General features: G+C 37.0%; 1 protein-coding gene across 2 annotated transcripts in view; it reads left to right on the forward strand.

Annotated features, from left to right (window-relative positions):
• LAMA1 (laminin subunit alpha 1) overlaps positions 1–26,087 on the forward strand; it is a 100,196-nt gene that overhangs the window by 46,259 nt on the left and 27,850 nt on the right. The window contains exons 1-25 of one of the 2 annotated variants that reach the window (XM_051772537.1): positions 552–796; positions 1,048–1,149; positions 1,876–2,087; positions 3,349–3,460; positions 4,355–4,465; positions 4,907–5,034; positions 5,643–5,729; positions 5,964–6,175; positions 6,661–6,767; positions 7,776–7,956; positions 9,195–9,331; positions 11,921–12,157; positions 13,194–13,337; positions 13,705–13,884; positions 14,502–14,687; positions 15,491–15,618; positions 16,643–16,763; positions 16,908–17,045; positions 18,494–18,615; positions 19,531–19,617; positions 19,876–20,069; positions 21,112–21,254; positions 23,952–24,050; positions 25,021–25,132; positions 25,296–25,458. In XM_051772537.1, the coding sequence (XP_051628497.1) occupies positions 1,099–1,149; positions 1,876–2,087; positions 3,349–3,460; positions 4,355–4,465; positions 4,907–5,034; positions 5,643–5,729; positions 5,964–6,175; positions 6,661–6,767; positions 7,776–7,956; positions 9,195–9,331; positions 11,921–12,157; positions 13,194–13,337; positions 13,705–13,884; positions 14,502–14,687; positions 15,491–15,618; positions 16,643–16,763; positions 16,908–17,045; positions 18,494–18,615; positions 19,531–19,617; positions 19,876–20,069; positions 21,112–21,254; positions 23,952–24,050; positions 25,021–25,132; positions 25,296–25,458 (3,392 nt within the window). In that variant the 5' untranslated portion in view covers positions 552–796; positions 1,048–1,098. Of the gene's footprint in view, positions 1–551; positions 797–1,047; positions 1,150–1,875; positions 2,088–3,348; positions 3,461–4,354; positions 4,466–4,906; positions 5,035–5,642; positions 5,730–5,963; positions 6,176–6,660; positions 6,768–7,775; positions 7,957–9,194; positions 9,332–11,920; positions 12,158–13,193; positions 13,338–13,704; positions 13,885–14,501; positions 14,688–15,490; positions 15,619–16,642; positions 16,764–16,907; positions 17,046–18,493; positions 18,616–19,530; positions 19,618–19,875; positions 20,070–21,111; positions 21,255–23,951; positions 24,051–25,020; positions 25,133–25,295; positions 25,459–26,087 lie in introns of those variants that run through there. The other variant, XM_051772534.1, reaches the window with a different exon arrangement.

Below are 26,087 nucleotides of genomic sequence, written 5' to 3' on the forward strand. Positions count from 1 at the left end.
TCAAACATGGTCACCTAGAGCAGGTTACCCAGCACCATGTCCAGAAAGCTGGTTCTGAGTATCTTCAGGAATGGAGACTCCACAACCTCCCTGGGCAGCCTGTACCACTGCTTGGTCACCCTCACAATAAAAGTGATGTTCAGAGGGAACTTCCTGTGTTTCAGGTTGCGGTCACTTGTGGCCTCTTGTCCTGGCGCTGGACACAATTAGAAAGAATCTGGCTCCATCCTATTTGCACCCTCCCTTTAGGTGTTTGTATATATCGATGAGATCTCCCTGAGCCTTTTATAGTCTGGACAGTCCTGCTACTATCAGTCTTTCCTCTTATGAAAGATGCTCCAGTTTCTTAATCATTTTAATGGCTCTTTGCTGGACTCTTTCCAGCATGTCTGCCTCTCTCTTGTACTGGAAAGCCCAGAACTGGAGTCGGAACTCCAGCTGTGGCCTCACCAGTGGTGAGTAGAGAGGAACCTTGCAACCTTATCTTTAATTTTTTTCCATCCAGTCTCTGCCCATGCAGCCCTGTTTTATTAGTATAGTCACATAGTAAATGAAGACAAGTCTAAGAAGTGTAACCTTCAGGAGTAGCTTTTGCGCAGGGCAGCCCGCACTCAAATTGTGATCTCTTATTCATTTAATATAGGTCTAACTGTTGGCTAACTTACTTTGAAGTAGTCAGCAGCAGTTGTGGGGCTAAGGACTCTGAAAGGTGGAGCATGGAATGTGAATAACTCCAGCGTGCTGTGCCCCTTGGCTAGGATGATTGTGTATACCTCTGCTATTTGTTGAAAGTCCTGTAAGTGTTTCACTGAATGAGGGCACTTACTTGAATCACCTGTAGTGCCTTGAGCTAGCTTTCACCACCTGTACGGCAACAAGCCAGTGCTTGTCCCTGTGCTGATACGCATGGCATGTTAATTTTTTCCTGGAAAGTGGTATTTGTAAGCCATGTACTCCTATAATTTGGACATTGTACTGACCCATGTAATTTCTTTGTGTTGGTTGGAGGTTATCGTGTTGTTAAGACTTTACTTTTTATTCTTTCAGCTCACAGCTTTTGGTGGAGACTTGAAGTATACGGTATCTTACGACATTCCAATGGAGAGTGTGGACAGTGATATAGTATCTAGTGTGGATGTCATCATTCAGGTGAATTTTTTTTTCAGCTTGTTACTATTCAGACATTATTAGGAATCTATGAAGGAGTTAAAAAAATAAAATAATACTTCTATAGTAGTAGTTTTGTCAATTTTAAGTCCCTTAAAAATCACTACCAAGATTTTATTACTGCTTATTTCTCTGATTTTCTGACCCATTTGTCTGAAATTGTAGGTATTCAATATTAGTTTTAAATGATAAATACCTAAAATTCAATCTGTGTGTAAATGGGTGAGGTGTTTATTACCATTTCTACAAAGCTGTTTACAAGACTACAATAAACTTGAAGAACTTGCATTTATGAAACAGATGAGTGTTCTTGCTGGTTGCCTATTTTTCTAGATTTATCTTGTAGTTAAAAAATAAGGCTCTATATTGAATCCAGGCAACTCCAGAAGCATTATTTTTTAATATATACATAGCAATAAAACAAAGGAGAGAGGAGATTCTGTTTTGTAGAGGTGTTCAATTCTTGAAATTTAATTTATTCTTTTCCAAAAGAAAAGTATTTCTAAAGTTTCTGAACCAAAAAAGAATGGGATTGTGGTCTTCCTTGAAGCCATGGAAAATTTAGACCTTTTACTTACCTAATGCAAGAAATCTAGTTTGATTGACTCTTTTCTGTATTTCATGGGTGTATATTTGACACTAAATGTAATTGTTTAATAAAATTTACATACAAATGTGGAAAATGTTTTCTCTGTCTTTCAATTTCAGGGTAATGGGCAGATTCTGAGTACAAGAGCAGCGGGCTTGTCATTACAGCCATATGAGGAGTACTCTAATGCTGTGAGATTCGTATCGGAGAATTTCATAGAGTTCAATACAAAGAAAGCTATAGACCGGGAAATGTTGATGACTGTTCTGGTAAATGTGACCCATCTTCTGATCAGGGCCAACTACAACATTGCCAAGAAAGCTGTGTACAGGTGAGTGAGACAAAATATTTAAGTTCATCTATATACTTCTGTGATTTTTCTGCGTATGAATCACTATTCGTAGAATATTCCTGAGGTTTTATGTTAATATTTTCTAGAAAAAATGTTATTTATTGAATTTTCTCAAGACCAGTCTTGTCCTCAAAATAAAGTTATATGAAGTGTGTGGAAAGGGGCATTTGCTTTCAAAGATATAACATCTCAGAAACATTGTTTTGTGCTTTAAAGGAATACTGCATATAAGCTTTATTACAATGGCTGCTTTGTTTAGAGGGAAATACCTCTAAGCTCTCAACAGTATGCTTGTTTTGGTATGTGGCAAGTTAATCCTGACTATTGGAAACCTGTCAGTAAAGACATTGGTTGTAATTTCTTTTGATGTTTTTTTGTAGATGTTATTGACACTCATCTCTAAGAGAGTGGTTAATTGGAAAATTGTGCTGGAATGGACTAGCTGATCATTCCAACATTGGCAGTATCTGCATCAGACCACAAAGATGTCTGTTTTACCTGTTCTCCAAGATACAGGAATAAAGTTGTGTCACTCCCCAGAGAATAAGCTCATCCTTTTTTTTCTTAGTTTCCTTAGACTCACGAACAGCCTTTCTTCCTCATTCCCTAATTTGGTAGCATTTCGTGCCAATGAAATAGGACTTGATAGCAAATTTGCTTTGTGCCTTTTTGTGCACCAACACCATTCTGGGTGATATTTATGTCCACTTAGGTATAGTGTGTTCATCTTTATGGAATGTTTGTAAAGATTTCTTAACAAAATTTTGCATGTGGCTGAGAAGATTGTCTCTGCTGCAAAATGCCACTGTTTGTAGTAGGAGATTTTTTGTTCTGTTGTGTTCAGTATCAATGAGCTGGTGCTGTTTCTCCCTGCTTACCCACCTGTGATACGTGTCCATTTTAAACATGGTGCCAGTAAAGCTGTCTTACTTCAGGACAGCTATAGAAGTCTGGCCCACTGAGGTACCACTAATACCACAACAGAGGGGAAGGATTTTGTTTAAACCACTCCACAGGAGAAGAGACAATTATTAGTAATAATAATGATAACAGGAGGAAGGCACATCTACTGCCAGAATTGGAAATGCTGTGATAAGACAATGATCATAGACTTTTTACAGCAGAGATTTGTGCCTGTCCCTGCCAGGGATCAGCGCTTGGTGGTGTTATTTACTTAGAAGCAAACTCCTGTTCAGAATCAAATCTGGGGAACAAATGATGTTTTCATATTTGATCCTAGGCTGGACTCTGTGACTCTGGATACTGCAAGTGCAAATGTTATAGATCTTTCTTCAGCACCAGATGTGGAATTCTGTGAATGTCCTCAAGGTTACACAGGAATATCATGTGAGGTAACCTCTTACAGTGTTTTATGTATGCAAAATTATCTCCTATCAAAAGGGATCAGAGTTTTAAAGGCAGGCTGCCTTTAATTATACTGCCATAAAAGTATATGTTCTGTGGTGAATTGCTGCTTACTATACACAACGCTGTAGATATTTTCTTTCAGATGCACTAAATGGGATTGTAAACTTATTTCTTAATTCTTTTTGGTGGCACTAAAAGATGATGTTGCACTTCAGAATATCAGTGTTGCAGAGAGATCAGCTGTGAAAGCTCTGTGAAGCTGTTTTGAGCTTACCTTACTCATTAATAGAACTTTTTATGGATCTGAATCATGTACAGCTTATTTCTGTTATGTGTCATTAAGTTTATGGGGGCAATAAAGAACCTTAGCAGGGAGGAAAGCTAGCTTTTGGAAGAACCCACAAGGGTCAAATGTGTTGTGGAAGGTGGTGTCTTGTATATCAGTGAATAGAAGATTAGAGAGGCACAGCCCCATCTGCAGAATAGCAGGAATTATTTTGACAAATAATTTTGCTACGAAGCCTTGTACCATAGCACTGTTAATGATTCTGCAGACGAGGTAAAACATCTGGTTTTTATATTATCCCATAATAAAGAACTTCACATATTAAACCGCACAAAACTTTTGTGCCTCCAGGGGACAAAGAGCTGAATTAAAGTTTTATGAAGTTAATTCTTATCCCCTTTATTCAGTGCAAGTAAAAAACAACCTCCAGAAAAGAGCTACAGTGACATCAATAGAGTTGAAAGAGCATTCAGTTACCACAGCGTGAATGAATTAGATGGTGGGTGGTCAGAAGTGCACTCTTTGAAAATGTTTTGATGTGTACTTTCAACACAGATAAAGCTACTGCTTTTTCCCCCTAATTTCTTTTCAGTCCTGTCTCCCTGGGTACTACCGTGTGGATGGAATACTCTTTGGAGGTATTTGTCAACCCTGCAAGTGCAATGGGCATGCAACTGAGTGTGATATTCATGGTGTTTGCTTTGTAAGTCGCCCTTCAAAGTGTTTTGTGTTTTAAGCATCTATTTAGAAGTTAAGAGAGCATTTTGACTGTGGGAGACAAGTTTACAGTGTACATTCATTTCAAGCTGTGGGTACCAAGTGTTTATTTTTCTTGCTTTTCATTGTTTAGTTCGTTACTGCAAATGTGTTCGATACGTAAAATATATTTAAGTATGTGTATAAGTAATGTGGCTGGTTTCATAGTGTAAAGTATATTCTAAAATTTAGGAAAAAACAATTGGGATTTGCTGTTACGACTCAGAAAAAGAAATCAAACACTTGTTTTCAAAGTTTACGCTGTTCTTCATGGCTTGAAGAATTACTTCCTTGAATGTTATACTGCGTGCAGACTGCTGTAGGAATCCCTCAGGGGCTGAAAAAACATCAAGAGAAAATACAGGAAGATTTTTTCCATGTCTCACAGGCTTGCCAACACAACACGACAGGACCTTTCTGTGATAAGTGCTTGCCTGGCTTCTATGGAAGTCCATCCCAAGGAACATCTGAGGACTGCCAGCCCTGTGCATGTCCTCTCAGTTCTGCTGCAAACAAGTAAGCTGCTTATGTGAGACTATCCTTTGCATCTTAGCAAAACCAGAAAGCAAGATAAAGTAAAACATCATGAAATCTGAAGAAGAGAGAAAAAGGCTTTTTTAACTCCATGATTTGATTATATCTCATAGAAACATTTTTTTTTCCAGGTCCACAAATGCATAGACCAGGCTAAGAGAGGCTGAGTGAACTGGTGCAATTTGTGCATGGTGGTTGAAAGTAATAATTCAACCTGTCCTTGAACTTGGCAGCAAAATCGCGGTTATCTTTCATGTTGTTTCAGAAAACAGCAGAAGGGCAGAAGTGTTGCATGTGAAAAAGAGGAACTCAGTACAGAAATTGTACAGATTTGCCAGAATGAGAGCCAAGTTTTTAGGAACTTTTAAAATCTTCCATTAAAAGAAAAAAAAAAACTTCAAAAAGAGGTTTTGAAAATTATACCTTATTTTGACATATTGTAATGTTTGAAACATTGATGTTAAGCTAGAAAACATTGCAATTACATGATTATATAGATAGTTGCATGGACTTGAAGGGTGGATATTGAATGCTTGTAGAAATCTTGTGATTCTGTGTATTGATACCGATACCATAAATATTGTTGATAGTTTCAGTCCTACTTGCCAGCTGAGTGAAGAAGGTGGAATTGTCTGTGACAACTGTCTTCCAGGCTATACTGGTTCTCAGTGTGAAAGGTATGTACACTAACTTTGGGTAAAATATCTGTATCATTGCCATCACTAAGTGTGCATCTTGCCTTGAATTGTTCATACCACATGTATAGAACATTCCTAATAAAATTTTCCATTTTGTCTTTCCTTGTAACACAGAGACACCGTATATTAAAATTTAATAGGAAATAGTCCCTTTAGTGGGAAGAATGTATAATATGACCACATTCCAGCTAAAGTTTCTAAACTGTCATGCAGGTGTGCTAATGGTTACTATGGAAATCCACTCATGCCTGGACAATCATGTGCTCCTTGTGAATGCAATGGGAATGTAAACCCTCAAGAAGATGGCCACTGTGATACCTTCACAGGACAGTGCTTGAAATGTCTGGGAAATACAGCAGGTCACCACTGTGAAAAGTGTGCTGATGGGTATTATGGGGATGCAGTGATTGACAAAAACTGTCGTGGTAAGCCATTATGATTACTCTTAAAATTTAAAGAACACAAAAATGTGGTGTACATGTAGCAAAATGCATGGGCAAATATGCACCTTTACTGACAGACTTAATATTCAAGTTGTGAGTTGGCAAGTACAAGTTGAAAATTATGGTGTTGGATTAGGCTGAGGAGGGGGAATGTATTATCCTGGGATCTGACACTTGATATCCCTGAAACTTATAGGCTTACTTTCCCTCCAGTGATGTGCTGTATGCATTTCCTACTTCTGAATGTCACATATAGGGCTGGAAGAAACAAACTTCTCAAATGTAGCCATTCAGAGGTGTTTTTTTTTTCTTTTAGCCCAAATGCACAGGCATTACTGTAGTATATTAGTATCTGTGAGATATAAACAGGTGAAGCACAATGTATACCAAATTTGGAATTCTGTATAATAATGAATGCATATAGATACACATGAATAATTTTTCATTTTGTTTCTTTTTGTCTGAAGCCTGTGCATGCCATGTGAATGGTTCTCTTTCAAGTACTTGTCAACATGAGACAGGTATCTGTTCCTGCAAATCAAATGTGATTGGAGAAAGATGTGATAAATGCTTGGTAAGCAAATATTTACCTGTTGATAAGGTATACATGTTCTTGTCTTCCTCTATCTATAGATATTGATCCAAGCAGATACAGAGATATAGCAACAAGCATATTCAGGGGAGAGGGGACCTGTTACTGGAGGAGAGACCAAAGTTTGTCTCAACAGGCCTTTGCAATTGCAAACTCCTCTGCGTGTGCTCTTTGCAGATGTGAAGCTATGTAGTTGACTGAGCACCCTTCTGCGTAGGGCTGTTCAGGGTGCAGTCACGCTGGCTTACCAAAAAAAAACAAACCAAAAAATGATAACAAACTTGAAGAGATCTTAGGGCTGTGCTTCTGTAAAATGAAGTCTTCATGGGAACATCTGAAGAAACGTAGTTGGTGTTAATAAATACATCATGGCTGAATGCCAAAAAGGGTTTCATCTAAAAGGCAAGACTGTTATAAGAACAAGTAAATATTCACTGGTGATACAAACCAGTGAATATTTACAATATTTACAATATTTACAAAGCAGTTTCTGGGCCATGCTAAGTGTAAAACTGCATCAAAGACCAGAGCAGGAAATCTGTGCCCAGTAACTGCCCTTGTGCCAGCCCAGCTGAATGACTTTCAATCCACATGTATCATAAGTCACTGACCAGCTCTGTTCTAGGCTTTCATTCATAGTCACAGATAGCTGTGCATGATCAGCACAGCCCACCCTCATCTCATGCAAGTCTTTAAATTAAAATAACATCAGATTTCAAAACATAGTGTCTTATTCGTGAGAGTGGAGGACCACAAGAGCATTTCGGTGTTCAGCTTTTCACCTGAGTTTATATGGTATGCTTGCGTGTAGGTGGGAGCAGTGAAGAGATAAGGCCAGGGAGTCTTCCCACAGCAGACAGACAGTGTTGACCAGTATTCATGCAGGTCACACATCGTGGAAAGTAAACAAGAGAAAACAAGAGTGTATATTGTATTGTTTTCAAAAATTTATGAATCATAGCTCAAATCTATTTATTTCTTGTCCAACAGAATGGTTATTATGGCCTGCTTACTGGACTTGGCTGCATTCCCTGCAACTGCAGTCAATTTGGCTCGGTCTCCGAGGACTGCAATCATCAGGGGCAATGTCACTGTGTACCAGGAGTGGCTGGAGAAAAGTGTGATCGTTGTGCTCACGGCTTTTATGCATTCCAGGATGGTGGCTGCACACGTAAGCTCTGATCCATGATCCTTTTAGAGTCTGTATGGAATTTCTTTCCGCAATGTATGTTGAACTCTGGCAAAGGTCAGTTGTTTTGACGACTGTATGGAAGAATATGTAGAAAGGTCTACTAATACTTTGATTAAGCTGGAGAACAAAACATTTCTTTGCTTATCGTGTGGTTCCTTGTAAAAGGTGATGACTATGAAATAACTCATGAAGGGTGCATGAGAGAAACATCACATCCTCAATAGCTCCTTTGTCTCTTCAATAAAACCCTTCAGTCCTACAGAGGGAATAAAACCTTTTTTTTTCTGCAACTGTAAAAGTGAAGAGCTACTACTCTTAAAGATTTTTATATTTTTTCCATTCAGTTCTTAAATATATATTTCATGCTTTGATAAGATACTGATTCTATTTTCCCATCATTACCTGGGTGTGTAAAACTTTTAGTCATGATAAGGAAGAAAATGTTCATCCAAAGGGAGAACATGCCATCAAAAACTAATTTATCATGCTAATAAGATACCTTTTCAACACAGTATAGCTAAAGGAATGCCTACTGTTTTTCCAACCAGACAGAAACACTCTTTTCATATCTCAAATAGTACAGTAAAATGAAATATACAGTGAGACTATGTGATGGGATTATGTTTTGAAACACATACACTGTGTCTTTACTAAGAATCAAAGATCCCTTAGTTACCTTTAACCATTTCAGTATCGGAAATTTTATAAATGTTTTAAAACAATAAAACCACTTTTCTGAACTTCTGCTTTTTAGCTGGAATAGTACTGCATTTCTTAAATAGACAAGTGTTTCTTGCAGTTATTAGTTATAAAAAAAAGTTATCCATCCCTATTATTCCATAAGCAATTCCTGAGATTAATATTTTCTCCTGATGAGTTTTATATCTTCTATAATAGAATTGTTTTCCTACAGATTTACTCTTCTCCACAGTAACTTTGTTTAGCTCTGTTGATTCCCCCATGGAAATGCAGCATTGCTTTTTAAAACACAAAATAGGCCAAGTCAAGAAGCAATAATGGGATTCCAATAAAAAGATGAAATGTCACTGTGGTCATAATTTGTTTCTCAGTGATTAGGGATGGCAAGGGGTTCCTAGTGGAATGGGCAAACTGTACTGCATAATTAAGAAAAATAAGACTATAGGTGGTCTTGGAGTTTTTTCTCTGTAGCTCAAGCAAGGATGAAGTTATATAATTTGGTTCTGTTTCTCTTGCAGCCTGTGACTGTGCCCATACTCAGAACAACTGTAATGCTGATTCGGGCCAGTGCATTTGTCCCCCTCACACTCAGGGACAGAAATGTGAACTCTGTGAAGAAAATCACTGGGGACTGTCTCCTAAACTTGGCTGCAAGGTATGGTAGGCTGCATGAAAAGCCATGGCTGTTAAAAAAAATTCTTCTTTTACAGAATTGGGCTCTTGTTTTGAGAACCATGGTCTTTATTTTCTGTCTCAAAGTGTTAGTGCAACATGCTCTAACATTAGAACAAAAACCAAACACCAACACAACAACAGAGTGCACAGTGTTTATTGAGTAACCTTTTTAGAAAGCTGTCTTTGAAAATACTGATCAGAATGCTTATTCTGGATAGGTGCATAGTTCACATTAAAATTGTGAAGTGCGTATTCTAACTTTTAATTGTTTGAATAGTGTTACTAAACCAGATTAATAGCAACAATTGGCAGCTGGGAACATAGTTTCTGTGCAAATCAAGAAGTGATGATACTATGCATTTAAGAACAATGGAATCTAGCTTATCTTGAATGTTACTGCAGGCTTTTTTTTCTGAATATATGTAATTAAAATAGTATAATATGGTTAATGGTTCATGTATGGAACAATGGTAGCGCCCATTATCTCAGCTTAATACTAATGATTAAGCGGTAAAATGCCAAGTCAGTGCAGCTCCGATGAACAACAACCATTTATGCAGTTAGGTTCATGCAGTAAATTCCTGACAGATATGGCATTGGGCCAATCTTTGTTATATAAATATTGAGGTTTTTAAAAAAGCCTCAGAATTACATGAATGTAATGGGTAATTTCAATGGAGAAACCACAAATACAATCAACTTGACAAAGTCTGTCCTTATATGCATTAAGCATTTAAGTGTCAGCCAAATTGTTGTCTTTTTTCTCTCTCTAATTTTTTAGAGTAAGGATGATAAAGTAGTAAGTCTTCAGAGTTAATTGTCTTAGTTATTTATTGCAACTTACTTTGCAACTGGTCTTTAAACCACTGCTTTGTTAGCTACCAGCTACTGTCATTCTCACTCAATGTACTGCAAATACTACGTGCTGGTCCTTTTGCGTTTCCCTTTCATAGGGTGATTCCACAGGACTTGCCAATGATCAAGTGTAATTAATTTTGCTAAGTTGCTTATCATTCCTTTTGGTTACAGCATCACAGTAATTAACATGAATTACTCTAAGGTATTTTACTTACTTTCTTGATGCAATGAACTATAGTGGGATCTTCAGGTAACAGTCCCAACAGAGGCTCTCCTGTGCTGCATAGTCAGCTGTGCTAGGTTAAGATCTGGAGCAATGTCTTATGGCAAATCCTGGAGAGACTCTTTGCACGCTTTCTACGTGGATGAAATGGGGGAAGTACTATCAGAAACGCAGGCAGTCCGTTTTTGCAATATGGGCTGCCTAAGTGGGCACTTCATTTGGCTCTGTTTCTTGTGGTTTTCTTGATATTCAGCATCCATTTCTGTGTGCAGGGATGGAACAGAGCTGAAGTCATTGTTTTGCTTACAATGCTTTACAAGGATTTCTGCCACACAGTGCATTGTACCTTAGAGTCCTTATTTATCTTTATCACATAAAGATTGAAGTACATGTAAATTATTACTATTATGATTCTTAAAATAGGGTTTGGCGTTCAGAGCTGTAGACCTTTACTGGCATCTGGGAGCCAAAGTTGTCAATTTGATCATAAAGCTTGCTGCTAGAGAAAAAACTGCTTAATACAAAGAGTGCTAATGGTGAGCAGCAAACTTGTGAAGAATACTTAAGGGTAGATAGTAATGCTAATAGATTTTGTGGTTCTTGGTGTAGAGGGCTTTACAGGGTAAAGGCTTGTCATCTCAAAGAGAGATGATGAAAAGAAAGACTCACAGAAAATGCTCACATCAGGTGATGGTAGATGGAATGCACTTTTCGCCTGCACTGTTAGAAATAACCACAGAGCAAAATTGGTCTTGTTAAGTAACCAGAGATATGAAATTAAGACTGAAGATTAATCCAGTTTGCTTCAAAAAAAGAATGACAAATTTAGTACATCCAGTTTGCATGTTTGTAATAACAGGTCCATATTACTGATTGCATAATGAGGGATGTACTCTACCAGTAAACACTATTCCTTTGGTACTAACCTGCACTGCATACTGAGCTTCCCACTTTTGGATGCAATGAGATTCTTGTTTCCTCATCAAATAGTAAATGAAGCTTAAGCAAGATGTAGACCCTATTAATGCTTCGTGAAATCTTAAAAGGATGATTCTCCTTTCTGTCATATTTATAAAATTATGGTACTTACAGATTTCTTTCATTCATCATTTATATAACGTTATTTTAATTTACTTGCTGCACTCAGTACATAGTACTGTAAATAAAGTATTTTGGATTTTTTTGTTTGTTTGTTTGTTTTCTGGAACAGATTCATCCAACTCCTTTGATTCCCAGCCCATATTTGGGAGTCAATAAGGCTTCTAACTTTTTGCCATCCACTATTTACTGGAAATGCAGTTCTTTATTAAAATACAAACCAAACAACCTCATTTCTCCGTGCAAGTTCTTCCCTTTTATTATTGTATAGTAATTGTTGATAAACCCTGGATTTTAAGGGGCACTCTAAATTTACTATGCTGTTTCTGTTGTAAAAAAAATTATTTTTAGAGATCTACTATTTATGAACATTTCTTCTTTTCATCTAAGGCTTGCAACTGTAGCAACACTGGTTCAGCCAATCTCCAGTGTAATGTATTGACAGGTCAATGCCAGTGCAAAATTGAATTTGGAGGACGAGACTGTTCCAGGTGTGCATTAGGCTACAGGGACTACCCAGACTGTGTTGCCTGTGATTGTGATTTGAGAGGCACCAAAGCGGAGATGTGCGATGACACTGAAGGACTTTGTGCTTGTGAAGAAGAAACTGGCATCTGTACTTGCAAGGTACTGAACTATTCAGACCCTTCTGGGACAGCTTTGGGGGTTTCTGGACATTTATTGCGTTAAAGTCATGGAAGGTGTAGAGCTGAAAGGACTTCAAAAGGCAATCTGCATCTGTTCTTTAAGATGTTTATGAGTACACCTAAATCACCACTAAAGGATTTTCTGTGCCAAACAGGTGTTATTATTTATCCAGGAAGAAAATGAAATACAGTGAAGTTTTTCTGCTCGTACACATTTGGTTTTATTAGGTTTGGGAACAGCATATTGATTCAGATGATATAGCCTGCTTTTCTGAAAATTCAAATTATAATTATAGGAAGAAACCAATAAATACAAAATCAAGAATCTCAGTGGTTTTTACATATGTTTATACTGCAAGTTCAAATTTGTTTCCTATGCTATAACCAAAGTCAGTGCTTAAGAATAACTCAACATATATTGCTAATAGTGAAACCTGAATTGACATTCTTGTATGAAAAGAAGGAAACATTAAACACACAGATAGTATAGATTTTTCTGAAAAGGTGGAAATCTGTTCTTGATAGATTGAGTGACAGAAAACTTACTTCAAGACTACGAATGTATACCTTCATAAGTGTCTCTCCAATATCTGGTTAAAGGTGCCAGTGGATACTAACTGTAGTTTTGGGTGTTTTTTCAAGTTCAGATTGGGGAATTGAGACACTTGAAATAGGTCCCCTGATTCCTATTTATACTGAGTAATTTCTTTGGCTTTGAGAGCTCCAGATGAGGATTTGAGGGGAGATTCTGTCTTGAATGGAAATTTATAGCTGCCAATTTTTGATAGAAATTCAAATATGAGTTTAGCTTGAATGTTCCATGGTCAGGGTTTTTTTGTTTGTTTGGTTTTTAATCAGCGTAGGAAAATATTGAAAAAAATAATGTGCTGCATAGTAAAACAGAATAGGTACAATAAATAGCAACTAGTTTTTCTTCCAAAAATAGCCATCTTTCATTTAGCTAGTGAAGTAATATGAGTGTACTGTTATGGTGGTTGTTTTTTAATTTCCTTCAGGAAAATGTATTTGGTCTACAATGCAGTGAGTGTAAACCTGGAAGTTTTGCTCTGTCTGCTGACAATGCACTGGGATGTACTCCATGCTTCTGTTTTGGGATGTCCACACTTTGTTCGGAACTAGAAGATCATGTGAGAATTCCTGTAAGTAAAGTGACGCAAATATATAGACACAGTCTGGTGTTATCCTCATGTTAGGTACCACACTGGTGTGCCAAAAGTTGTGTGCATTTAATGAATCAGGCTGAATGTAGTTGACTGGTTTATGGAGGCATATGTCAGAATAGAAAAGAAAGCAAACGGCAAATGGTAACAGTCCTATTTCTAAAACTTCTGTTTCACTCTTCACTTCTTAAAAAAGTAAATATCAAACATGTTTTCCAGTTGTTTGTGTTGGACATTACTCCAGGATGGACTGTTGACTGTTTCAAAACAGCTAAAACTGTAAATAGTATATTACAACAAGGTAGAATATTTTTATTGAATGATTTGTTTGCACTTTGTGTTGCAGATAACCTTAACTCCAGATCAGTCCCTTCTGCATGTAGTAGCTCAAAGTAACCTGACTGGAACAGTGGAAGGAGTATTTTCGCAATTTCCTGATATTTTACTGGATGCCACCATAGTCAGAAAATACTTAAATACAGAAACGTTTTACTGGAAGTTACCAGAGCAGTTTCAGGGAGACCAGGTAAGAACATTAAATAACTCAAATGCTCTGTAGATGACTTCTTTATTGTCTTAATAGACCTTCACTATATAATAGTCACTTTATCTTGATAATATTTTTCTATGTTAGTTCTATTCTTGTAGATCATAATACTATAACTATCCAGTGACTGAACATTTATAGCAAGCGCAAACAATATGTTTACATTTCTCTTACCTAATGAGGTATTTTTTGACCCTGTAAATTGGTAACACCCATATTTAATTGCCGTGTTACTCTTCAGAGATCCTAGGAGGGGGAAACAGTAGTATACTCAGTTTCACTGTGGAAACCTGAAAGAGTTTTTAACCTTGATGCTAGAATCAGCATACAGATCATGAAATATCTATTGCTTAGGAATTAAATGAAAATTGAGTGCATACCTTGAAAAGGTTTAGAAGAAGAAACTAAGACTGCTTTTTAGAAATATGCATTTAACCTTGGTGGAAAAACTGCTGAGTTTAAGGCAATTTTCATGTTTTATTGCCTGTTCTCCAAATAACTGGCAGTTTTGCAGTCTACAGCTGATATTAAAATATTTTCAATTAGTAACTTTAAACTTAGAATAAATAAGAGTAATAATTTTTTAATCCAAACAGCTCATGGCCTATGGAGGAAAGCTGAGATATACTGTTGCTTTTTATGCTTTGGATGGCTTTGGAACGTCAAATTTTGAGCCACAGATTCTAATGAAAGGAGGTCACACCAGCAAGTTGGTCATATATGTAGACATCCCTTCTCCAGAAAATGGAGTAAGAACTGACAAGGAAGTAGAAATGAAGGAGGTAAGCCAAAACGTTGATGTAAAAATACTTACCTTTCTTCTATCAACTTGCACAGAAGAGCTCTATGTATTAAAGAAAATACTTTGAAAAATGCATATCTGATTTCAAATAGACTGAGTAAGTAGAGCACTTGGATTAAAATGCATCTATTTAAGGAGGAAAAAATGGCTGGGAATATTATGCTAAAGCAGCTCAGATTTTGGTGATAAATGGCAGGCAGCCAGGGATTGTCCCTCTTGGCCAGTCTCATAATTTTTTAGCCTGTGGGTTACACTTACAGCCAAGGTACAGCATATAGCACCATGTGAACCCTAGCCTAGCAGGAGCAGTAATTTGCAGCAGTGCTCACAGGGCAATTTCAGAAGAGATAATGATGGCCTCCTTTGATTTCTGGGAGTCTCTGCTGACTGGGGCTGAGGGGTGGTCTAGTTTCTATCGGCAGTTCACAGGATGCACTTACAGCAGCTTTTTTGAACTGCCCACGAAATGAGTACTGTGAAGTCCTGATCTTTTGGCTGTCTGGGTTCTCCAGATCTATCCAGAAAAGCCTGCTATGCAGGCCTGAACTGCTTCACTGTAGAAAGTAGTCATGGAAGTTGAACACAGGGAAGTAAGGAGAAATTATATAAAACCATGTTTTGTTCTAACGTGGAGCAAACATGGAGTTTTGGATTTTCTGGGACTTAGAGTTTAGACAGCCACTGTGACTGCGTTTCTGAAAGAACACGTAAGGAGGACCAGAGGATGACTTGAAGTAAGATTAAATACTCATGGTTTTAATAGTATGTGTTATGTTTCCCTAGGATTCTTGGAAGTATTTTAACTCTGTGTCTGATGAGCCCGTCTTGCGTTCTGACTTCATGTCTGTGCTAAGCAATGTTGAATACATCCTTATCAAGGCAGCTTATGGCCAAGGTTTACAGCAAAGCAGGTAAAGCAATCTGTGATTGCATTTATTTATTGTATTCCATTTACTGTAATTTAACCTACACATAGTCCCAACTGAGCTGTATAGTAAAGATTTAATTCAAATTAGAGAAATTTCCAATTTCCTATTTATGACTTTTGCTCTTCATCTGATAAGAAAAGATTTATGACCCTTAATGGCAGCAGAATTCCTCTTTAATTCTTTCTGTGAAACACTAAATGTCTCTGCTACTTACTTTGATAGCAAAGGGCATAAAGAAGCACAGGCTGATGCAGTGTTCTGCAGGATGGGTGGTATATATATATATAAAACCACTCATATAAAAAATATATATGTTATGGATTATTTCCCATCTTATTTTTATGGATATTGAATTTTTGTTGTTTTTTTTTTCTACTTAAACACATGGTCCCTTGAGTTCTTGTACCAATTTAGGTATCTCCTGTAGTTTTACGCACTCTGGGCAGTGGTAGTAAGACATTCCCACCTCAGAATGGTAGCATTTTATAAGCCTTTTGAACAGAACTAAGTTATTAATGGGAGGGAGAGGATGGGATATGGTCATTGTATCTGTCAGTCTGGACACTTGCAAGAGAAACAAAGAAATGAAAACCCAATATCCATACATCTTCACTTCTGGGAAGAAGTCTGATTCCAACTCCATTTTGTGTTATTTTTTATTCACATGCCCCCAGCTGTCTTTTTCTTAGGTCTATCCAAAAATATGTGAGACAAACCAAATGTAGTTGTCTAATATATCTGAGATAAAAATACATGCTCTTACGTGGTGGGTTTGGCAGGTTTTGCAGATCAATAGGAATTAATCTATATTACTTTGAATGAGTTCTGAAATCTCATAAATAAGTAAAGAATCTTCAGTTTTTGAGATATTTGCATGGGAAGAAAGAGATTATGGAAGATTATGCATGGTAACCCTGACCTTGAAGCATGAAAATGTTTTTGGATCTTGTTTTTGTTGTTAGAGATTCTTTAGATGTTCATGCTCTCTTCTGCATGTATCTTGTAGAATTGCAAATGTCTCAATGGAAATTGCAGTCAAGTTTGAAGAAATGCATCTAGGCAGAGCTAGAGCTCATCTTGTAGAGCAATGTAGGTGTCCTGCTGGTTATACTGGATTGTCCTGTCAGGTACAGAATCCTTGAATCCTTTTTGTGTGTCTAATAGTGAGATAGTAAAAAAAATTACTTAAATGGCTTTTAAAATTGTTTGTAACTGTTGGTAGCTGTGATAATTTTTTTTTTTAAATTTTATTTTACTTCCCCTACAACTAGAGCTGTGCTTCAGGATACTACAGGGGAAGGCATACAGAACGCAGTGTAAAAGAGCCTCACACTCTGATGGCGCCTTGTGTGCCGTGTCAGTGCAACAACCACAGTGAAACCTGTGATCCTGAAACTGGAAAGTGCTTGGTATGTACATGTTATACCTTTTTCTATTGATTTGACCCGAACATACAATAGCAGTAACTATGAAAGGAGGTTCTGGGAGAAGTATATGGCTTTACTATTTGGATAAAGTGTGATTTCACCCCCCCCCCCGCCCAACTCCAAAAAATGGAAAATCTGAATAGTGCTTCCCTTATGGTGAACTCAGTAAAATTATCAAGGTTTTGGGGCATTAACATACTCAAAACCATTAAATATTTTAGCTTTAGTTTTACTTTTAAAATTACTTGTGTATCAGTTCAGTTTATCTGTTTTTCTGTGAGACTTTTTGGGCTTGTCAGCAAGGTCTGCTTAGTCACACAAAAAAAAGAAGTAAAGGAAGCAGTAAGCCATACCATAGCACAGACTAAGTCAAAGGCAAATTCTTTGTCTCTCAGGAAGAGAATTCTGTGGGCGGCTTTAGATGAGGCTTTTTTATCACCCAGAGACTAAAGTATTGTAAGACTATGCCTCAGCTAAGTTAATTTGCTCACTTTCTCATTTTATCGCAAAGGTTGGAAAGAAATACATCAGTCTGTCACATTTGTGAATACTCACCATTCTTCCTCTCACCTTCTTTCAGGGGTAGCAAGTCACCTGTGTGTGCTGAGATTACTACTTAGATATTTCCAGCTGAGGGTTGTAGGCAAAAGAACTGGGTTTCACCTCTGACTTCTGCTCCCATGCAATTAGGAGACTGCATTGCTACTGTTTATTGTTGTCAACTAACCTCTAAAATACACACTAGCAAGTATATGAAATAAAAAAAAAAAAAGGAAAAGTGAAAAGAAAAAAGGGGAAAAACCCCAGAAAATTATTTTTATTCACTTGGTGGACTAGTCAGTTAAATTATGTTTAAAATACCAATTTAATGTTTTAATATTAATAGCACTGGTTATTGATCAATACTCTTGACAAATTAAATTTAGTGTCTGTGGATCCTAAGTGTGGATAGTCCTTGGTTTATAGCATTCAGATGCACTTGCTGAAACATTGAAACTTGTATTTTTCATCCATGTATTCTGTTTTATTTTTCCATCAGGTTCTTTGTTGTTGTTGTTTGTTTAGGGGTTTTGTTTGGTTTTGGGGGGGGTTTTGTCTGTTTTGGGGTGTGTTTTGTTTTAGGATTTTTTGTTTTTTACTGTGATGTCCTGGCCTGAATTAGATTAATAGAAGCAGAAATACATAAACCTTAATGAAAATTTAGAACAGAAATTAGGTCAGTGTGCCTGAAGGAGATTCACATAAGAGAAAATATGGTGGCATTCTGTTTATTTTTGCATAAAAGGTTCCTCCACTCAGAGAATGCTGACCAGTGGGTTGTGACATTTAGAGATGATTGTTGGAAACTGTATACATATATCGCTTGGAGGGAAGTTACTCCTGTTGTTTGTTGTTGCTTTAAACTGTCTGAATTCCATTTTGTGTATCAGAACTGCAGAGATAACACAGTTGGTGATTACTGCAGTGCTTGTGCCCCAGGCTACTATGGGAAAGTGACTGGATCTGTCAGTGACTGCTCTCTTTGTGCCTGTCCCAGAGCCAACCCTGTTAGGTAACCAGAACTTAACTAAATCCAATGTACACTTTACCATTCTATATTTCTTGTGTTGTATGTCCAATCTCCTACTCCTCCTACTCCTCTCACACTGTGACAATAGGAGTTAGTTACTATTATTTGTCCTTAATTTTTAGACATTAGAAAGATACCTATTTTATTTAGTAAATGGAGCTTGCATTCCGAGTTGTTCACAGCTAGTGGTAACTCTGTGAGGTTTTAAAATAAAAAGATTAACACATAGATGAGTCATTTTTTTTTCTCTAAGAGTAGATCAACCACATAGACTGTTTTATAGACAATGGAGTAAGTTCCTCTGACATTGTTTAATTTCAAATGTGGGTCTCTTCATTCAAAGAACAATGCTTTTGTATTTACAAAGATTCAAGCCATCTCCTGTCAATGCAGGAACTTTTCATGAGATCAGTCCTAGGGGAAGAACAAGTACTCTTTTGTCTGAAATTTATACATCTGTTTGTTTGGTAGAGGAACAGTTAACTTCGCATTTTGAAAATCAAAATGCTGTGTAGGCTGTTTTTTCTTCAGAAGCTTGAAAAGCACATTTGTTGGTTGCTTTGGTATCATTGAGTCAGAATGAGAGTCTGGGAACTCTGATGTTCTCATGTAAGCCTCAGTTAGATACATATCATGCAACATCTATTTTTCATTGTCTTACCTTTTAAAAAGAAAGCCATAAGGTGCTTTAGCATGTTATTCTCTAATGTTATTCTCTAATACGGTCACATTGGGAAAGCAAACTTAATACAAAAAATTTAAAGTAAAAATTCTAGAGCGCTGCATCAGATTGAGCAGAAGGTGCTGTTGCTTGCAGTATTTAGCCTGTGGTTTAAGGTCTTACCTGTCTTTGTATGGTCTTATGTGCGAACAGGTGTTTGTTTATCTTTCCTCCAGTTTTAGTCCCACTTGTGTCCTGAAAGGTGTTCAGGATTACCACTGTGATGCTTGTCTTCCAGGATATGAAGGACAGTACTGTGAAAGGTGAGTTACACAATGTCCCCATTTATCCCCAACTCCCAAGGACAGTTTGATTGACGTGAACCATATTTGTACTCAGAATGGATTATTCAGTGTTCAAAGATAGGTATATGAATGAGTGTTCAAGGACTTAGAGTGATTTCTTAATTACTGTTGAACTACTAATAAAAAAAACTATTAGTGATTCTTAAGGATAAATGTAACCTCTGATTTCATGATGGTTATCCCCTGATGTTCAGTGTCCCATTCCTCCCTGTGTAGGTGCTCCCTTGGCTATTATGGTGACCCTCAACTCCCTGGTGGCAACTGCCATCCATGTCAGTGCAATCCAGGAGGCTCTGTTCATGATAATTGTGACCGTGCAACTGGCCAGTGCCTCTGTAAGCCAGGAGTGACAGGACAGCTCTGTGACGAGTGTGAACCGAGGCATCTTCTTGTGGATGACGAGTGTGTTTGTAGGTGCTTTTTAAATTTTTTACTTTCCCAATGGGCTTTGGTCTACTCCAGTGATATTTGTGTGCACATGATTATTCCTTGAATGTTTTTATGATGTCATGCCATACCCTTTCTATGAAGGAAAGAAATCTTATCAACTTAATATTTTTTAAAACAGAGGAGTTTGGACAAGGTATTCTCTGGAGGTCTTGTCCAACCTCAACCATTCTGTGAACACAGAGGAAACTGCAGTAGAGATCATAGCATCAGACAAGCAGTTGATCCTTAAAATGGCTTATTTAGTGTTACAGAGAAGTTTAGGAAAGATCATTTTAAGACTTTTTTGCTGGCTTTAGAATACCTATGTTTGTTAGAAAATGTTGAATACCTATGTCATTGACCCTTTGGATGTGAGCTTGCTCTGATAATACTTTTGGATTATCCCAGGTTTATAGGCATTCTCCATCAATAATTAGTCATATTCCACAGTAATTAGTCTTGAAATTCCTTATAAGAGAATAAATAGCAGAAAGACACATGTGGTACAGTAATCTGCTTTTACAATGAATTAGGATTTGGAACTCAGATTTTACTTTGTATAAGTGAAAAAAAAAATACAGAGAATAAATGGAATTACAGCACTATAGGCTTGAATTTCCTGTTTGAGTGGGTGTCAGTAACTTCAATCTTTATTTATAGTAAAATAGCTAAATAGGTCAATAAGTTAATAACACCGCAAGTAGCTCAATAGGTATCAGGACCAATAAGGCTTTAATGTGTGCTAGACTAAGGAGAATATGTTTAGTTAATGTGTGCTAAACTAAGGACAGTATGTTTAGTTTAAGTTCACTCTTGGGCAGGAAGGGGAGGGCAAGACTACAGATCTGTATACTCAGAATTATTATACCTTATTACCTTATATTAATATTATTATATATATATTTATAATATATATATAATTATTATACCTTAACTCAAATGGTGATGGCACATACTGTCTTAATCAAAATGGCTTCATTTTAATACTAATACCTCTTCATTCTCTTAAAATTGTTTATTTAGCTTGTGATGACAACTGCACAGGAGTTTTGTTAAACAGTTTGGATAATCTCAACGAGGCCATACTTTCAGTGAACCTCACTGGTATTGCCCGTGTGCCCTATGGGATATTATCAGAGTTGGAGAATGCAACAAAACATCTGAAGGTAAAACGAACATGTAAACAGTAGAAATACTTAGTCACACCTTTAAAACAGAACTTGCAGCCACTCATGTGTGCTGGCAATTTAATAGAAGCCCTCCTGAAGTTCATGGCTTGAATATCTGTATGTGTGATATCTGATTAAGGCCATTATGTTGGCTGCCTGTATTAGTTTCTTTTCATTTGTAGCACTAACATTTAAATAAATGGGTTAATATATTTTTCAATCAGTAATATGATTACTGAATGTGGTATATGTATGTGCTTCAGCTGGATTATGTGTGTTCTTAAATCTGGCCCAGCAAGGGGATTAATTTTCAGCAGTGGAATAGAAACATCAGGCCAGGTCTTCTCCCTTTTTGGCCCCTTTTAACCAAAAGAGCTGCCAAGGCATAGATTTGGAGGCTGTTCCCCTATAGCCCCCTGAGTCCTCCCATAGAGTGCTAGGCTGCTTCTCCATTAGCCAGTGTGCTTGGAGTGCAGTAATGTGCTTCCTTTTTAATTGTGTGGCAGTCGAAATGCCTATCCTCACCTCGGGAAACTAAAGTCAGGTAGGATGTTTCAGTGTTGGACACTTTCAAGCTGCTTGGAGCAAACATCCCTTCAGCTCCTCTCCCCCTTAAACAAAGCAGGAAATACCACATTTAGTGATTCTAGAAGGTCATTTGCTGTTGCTGAGGATTAAGTTCATGTGGTCTCTGCACAAAGCCAGAGATAAACAGGATCCTCCCTACTTCATGGCCACTAACATAGGAACATTTATTGATAAGAGTCTTCTCAGCAATAGTCAAGCAGACAAGCTCTGAGTCAGAATCAAGCTATCTTCTTTGTATTTCACAATCTCACACCAAAATCAAAATAATGTGAGCCTTTTTGTGCTGCCAAATTCAGCAAATCAAGAGTCTGAATTATAATTTCTTCTGTTTAAGATGTAAGACAGAATGAATTCCAGTTAGTGTACTTCAAGATGTTAATAATTACAATATTTGGGGCAAACTTAGATTAAGTTACATGTTTATGCTTCAGCAGAGATACTCTTATCCTTAAGTTTTAGTTGCTAACCTTCTAGTTTTAAAGCTTGTTATGCTTCCCTTCCTTTATATCCTAAGGCATAAATGTACTGAATTATTGTAGTACTTCAAGGATACAACTAACTTGCTTTCTGTAATCGTTTTGTGTTTGTATAGGAGTGTCATCTTCTGGAACTTGGATACATTATTCAATATATAGCTTTTGTTTAGCAGTTAAATTGCAAAACAAAGTCAAATTTTATGTAAAAATAAAGGCAGTTTAAGTTTCTCCTTTAGTACATACATTTTTTATATTAAAATCAAATCAAAGCCAGCTGTCACTTTCTTGGAAGTGGGGTGCTAAAAGTGATATAAAACTTCTTGTGATACGATGTAATTTTGTAGTGTTTTTTAAACAACTTAATCTTGAGGGTAAGTTTATAGTCTTGTAATGTTTCTCTCTTTGGAAGTAGGTATTCCCCTTTTTCTGACTAATTGAAGATTACCTTGGCTTTTACCTTGTACCAAAGTAACTGTATCTGGAAGCCAGAAAATCCCCAAGTTTATTTCTGTGAATTATAGATCTTCCCTGAAGGGCTGTCCCTGCACTATATTTTGTCTGCCTCATGCTGGTAGCTCAGGATTTCGAGTTTTTCTGCTTTTCTATAACTTAGGTATGGGTCCTTCCAGTGATGAGAAGGTTACCAAATCAGATTAGCCACTCTTCATTGCTTCAGTAGTTCTGTTTTTCTTAATTAAAGCCTCCTACTTTACTCCTCCTTATACACCTAGACTTGATTGCTATCCATTTCTGGTTTTTGGAACTAGGCTTTTAAAGAAGCTTGCTGTCCTTTATTCCAGGAGGCTCAAGAGCTTCAGCTTTCTCTTTCATTTGTTCTTCCTTCACGCTGAGGAAAGGACTTTGACACAAGGCTGTTGAATACCCTTGTATTACTTTAAAAACTTGGACAAAATTGTACTTACTATGGTATTTACAATGATTTGCTCTGAAACATCTGAAATCTAAAAATAACCTTTCATAGACTTGCTCTCTGTGTGAGAGATGCCTTAAGTTTCTCTGCAGCTCTAGAGAAGTGGTATTCTGTTGCAGGCCTTGACTGTATCAAATATTATAGACTTGGATACAGTGGCCTCTTTATTGCCATATAGGGCAGTTTTGAGGTGACCTTGAAGACAAATACAGCCTATTATTTTCTCTCATTGACAAAGGGATGCACAGGGCTGCTGATCTCCAGGGTCATCCTCACGGATACACCCTAAATGCAGCTGTTCTGACAAGACCAGCTGCCGAAACAGTAGTAGTGATGGGACTGGATGGAAACATTTAATTTGATGGGCCTTGGAACTTGTCAAAGTAGCTTATTTGGCAGCTGAGACTGTGGTGAAATTGAGAATCAGGAAAGCAGAAATGCTGCTTCCTTCCTTTTTACTTAAGTGAAAATATGACATGGCTGGATTCTCGTTTCTTTATTTAAAGAAATGGTACACTGTGTTGCATGAACTGTGTGTATGTAATTATTTTCTGTCATTTTATGTGCTTTGCAAATCAGTCCTTTTAAACATATAAATAATCTAAATAGCGTTCATAGCTATTTTCTTCCCATTACTTCTCTGGACACACAACCAAAGTCTTCAAATGACAGTGAGCTGTTCCTTCTTGTTTCTTATAGAGGTCTATAGTTCCTAGAGAAAATCCAACTTACTCGTTAGCTACAGCAAAAGAAAGTCTTCTGAGTTTATCAGGAGGAATTGATCAGCTGCATGAAGAGGTGGGTGCTGACTTCTTTATTCTTAGCCTTTCTGGAGAGATCCTTTGAGGTTTCATAGCATGATAGATTAGCACCAGAGAGCTGTTTAGAAATTATTTTAAATCTGTGGAGTTCAATGAAAGAATTCAGTCCATTCTGTAGTCTTTCTGAAGAGGGGAGTTCTGTGAAATTCTTCTGCAAGTTATAGGTGGTTTATGATACTGTACAGGAGATCTACCTGGTTTCTGTTAAAGTTCATAAGTTTTTTGTACTGTGATCACTTAAGGTCCTAAAACCGGAGAAAGTGAGATACTATCTTCTCACTGGTTTTAACACATGGAGCTTATTCAAAATTATGTCATAGCTGAGTATTCACCAAAAAGTCCTTGATACCTGTAGTATTGTGTTTTAAATTATTTCGGCAGAAATACATCTGTTGAAAAGTTGCAGGAAAAGTCAACAACATTTGTATTCTTTATTTAGTTTTAACAGAAGAATAATTGTAGGTAGAAAATTGACAGTAGTACTTCAGCCATTAGGTCCCATTTACTGACCACATGTTCCTATAATTTTCTGACTATACAGAATCTAACTATGTGCTTCTACTGACAGTGTTGTTATTGTTAATAGTGGTGTATCCAGAACACTGATTTTCTTAAGAAACATTAGTTGTAGTTAAAAAATGATGTAATATTTGCTTACTTAAAGAAATGGCTTTGATAACTATTAGCTTATTGATTATGAAAATAATTGATAACTCAATTCTTCACAGGTCTCAGGGTCTGGAATTTTAAATACAATTAAGGCATCAGCAAACATGGAAGCATCATAGATTTATGAATCAGCTAGATCTACCTTATCTAAAAGCATTGTTTACTCACACTAAGCATTGTCAATATTGGGAAAGAAAGCATAAAACCCCTGCAGAAGTGTCATGATTTAATGAGAGTTTTAGGAGAACTGTCCAAGATTATCTCTGATTTTATTCTAGATGACTAGATTTTTGAAAAAGGCTTGGCACCTTAACACAATGACTCAGAAAACCAGGAATAAAAGTCAAGAACTGGCTGGCTTTATTGACACAGTACATACAACCATCAAAGGTATCCTGTTTTTAACACATTTCCACTTCTTTACAAAATTTAGAAGGATATTTCCTTTGCAACTTTAAAAGAATTATTTACATGGAAAGTGCTGCAGTTTGCACAAGGGATTCACATGTGTTCTATTTTTTAATGGTATGACTAAATTGTTTACTTTCCTCAGTACTTGCTGAAGTTGCAATGTCACTAAATGAAACACTTGGCCTGGATCTCCCACTCTCAAATGCTACATCTCAGAGACTACAGGATGATATTTCTGCCCTTTTGGATGCATTACGCAAGAAAGATTTTGTTCAACAGCACCATAATGCTACCCAAGTCCTAAAGTAAGCCTGTTCTACTGAAAACTTTATTTCACATCTGTCTATAGTGTACAACAATGCTTTTTGAAGAGGAGAAACATTTTGCCCTAAGTGGCAGTGTGTTGGATAGTTAGCCCAGGTGGAGCTATATGAACTTTGAGTTTGGAATTACATGATTTGACGATATTTGGTCATCCCATGGGATACTAATATGGGTAAAGCCTGTTCATTTGGATGGGATACAAAATTCTCTTTCAATAAGTGAAAAGAGTCACTGGTTTCAGTTTGTTTCAGATCTGGCCCTAATACACATGTCCTTGTTGATTTTGGCTGGAGACATCATAAAACTGTCTCAGTCAATTGCAAGCCCAGGACATGTCAGGCCTGCTGGAGGACATGATGATTTATTATCACTGTAATATGCATCACATGGATTTACAAATGAAACCAAGGCATTTGTTTAAGCATTCTGAGCCATTGTTTAGGATTGTGTTCTGTTGTCTTGATTTGTCCCCAGTTAAAAGCTATTTGAAATGACTTTTTGTTAATTATTGGTTCTTATTGCTGGACTTGGCAAGATAAAAAATTTACTGATCCAACAGGCAGCAAAAGTTTTGTTTCAGTTTCAGAAATACAAAGTAATGTGACAGGAC

The sequence above is a fragment of the Manacus candei genome, unplaced genomic scaffold (genome assembly GCF_025592945.1).
Source record: "Manacus candei isolate 608988 ecotype Guabito, Panama unplaced genomic scaffold, ASM2559294v1 h1tg000008l, whole genome shotgun sequence".
NCBI lineage: Eukaryota > Metazoa > Chordata > Aves > Passeriformes > Pipridae > Manacus > Manacus candei.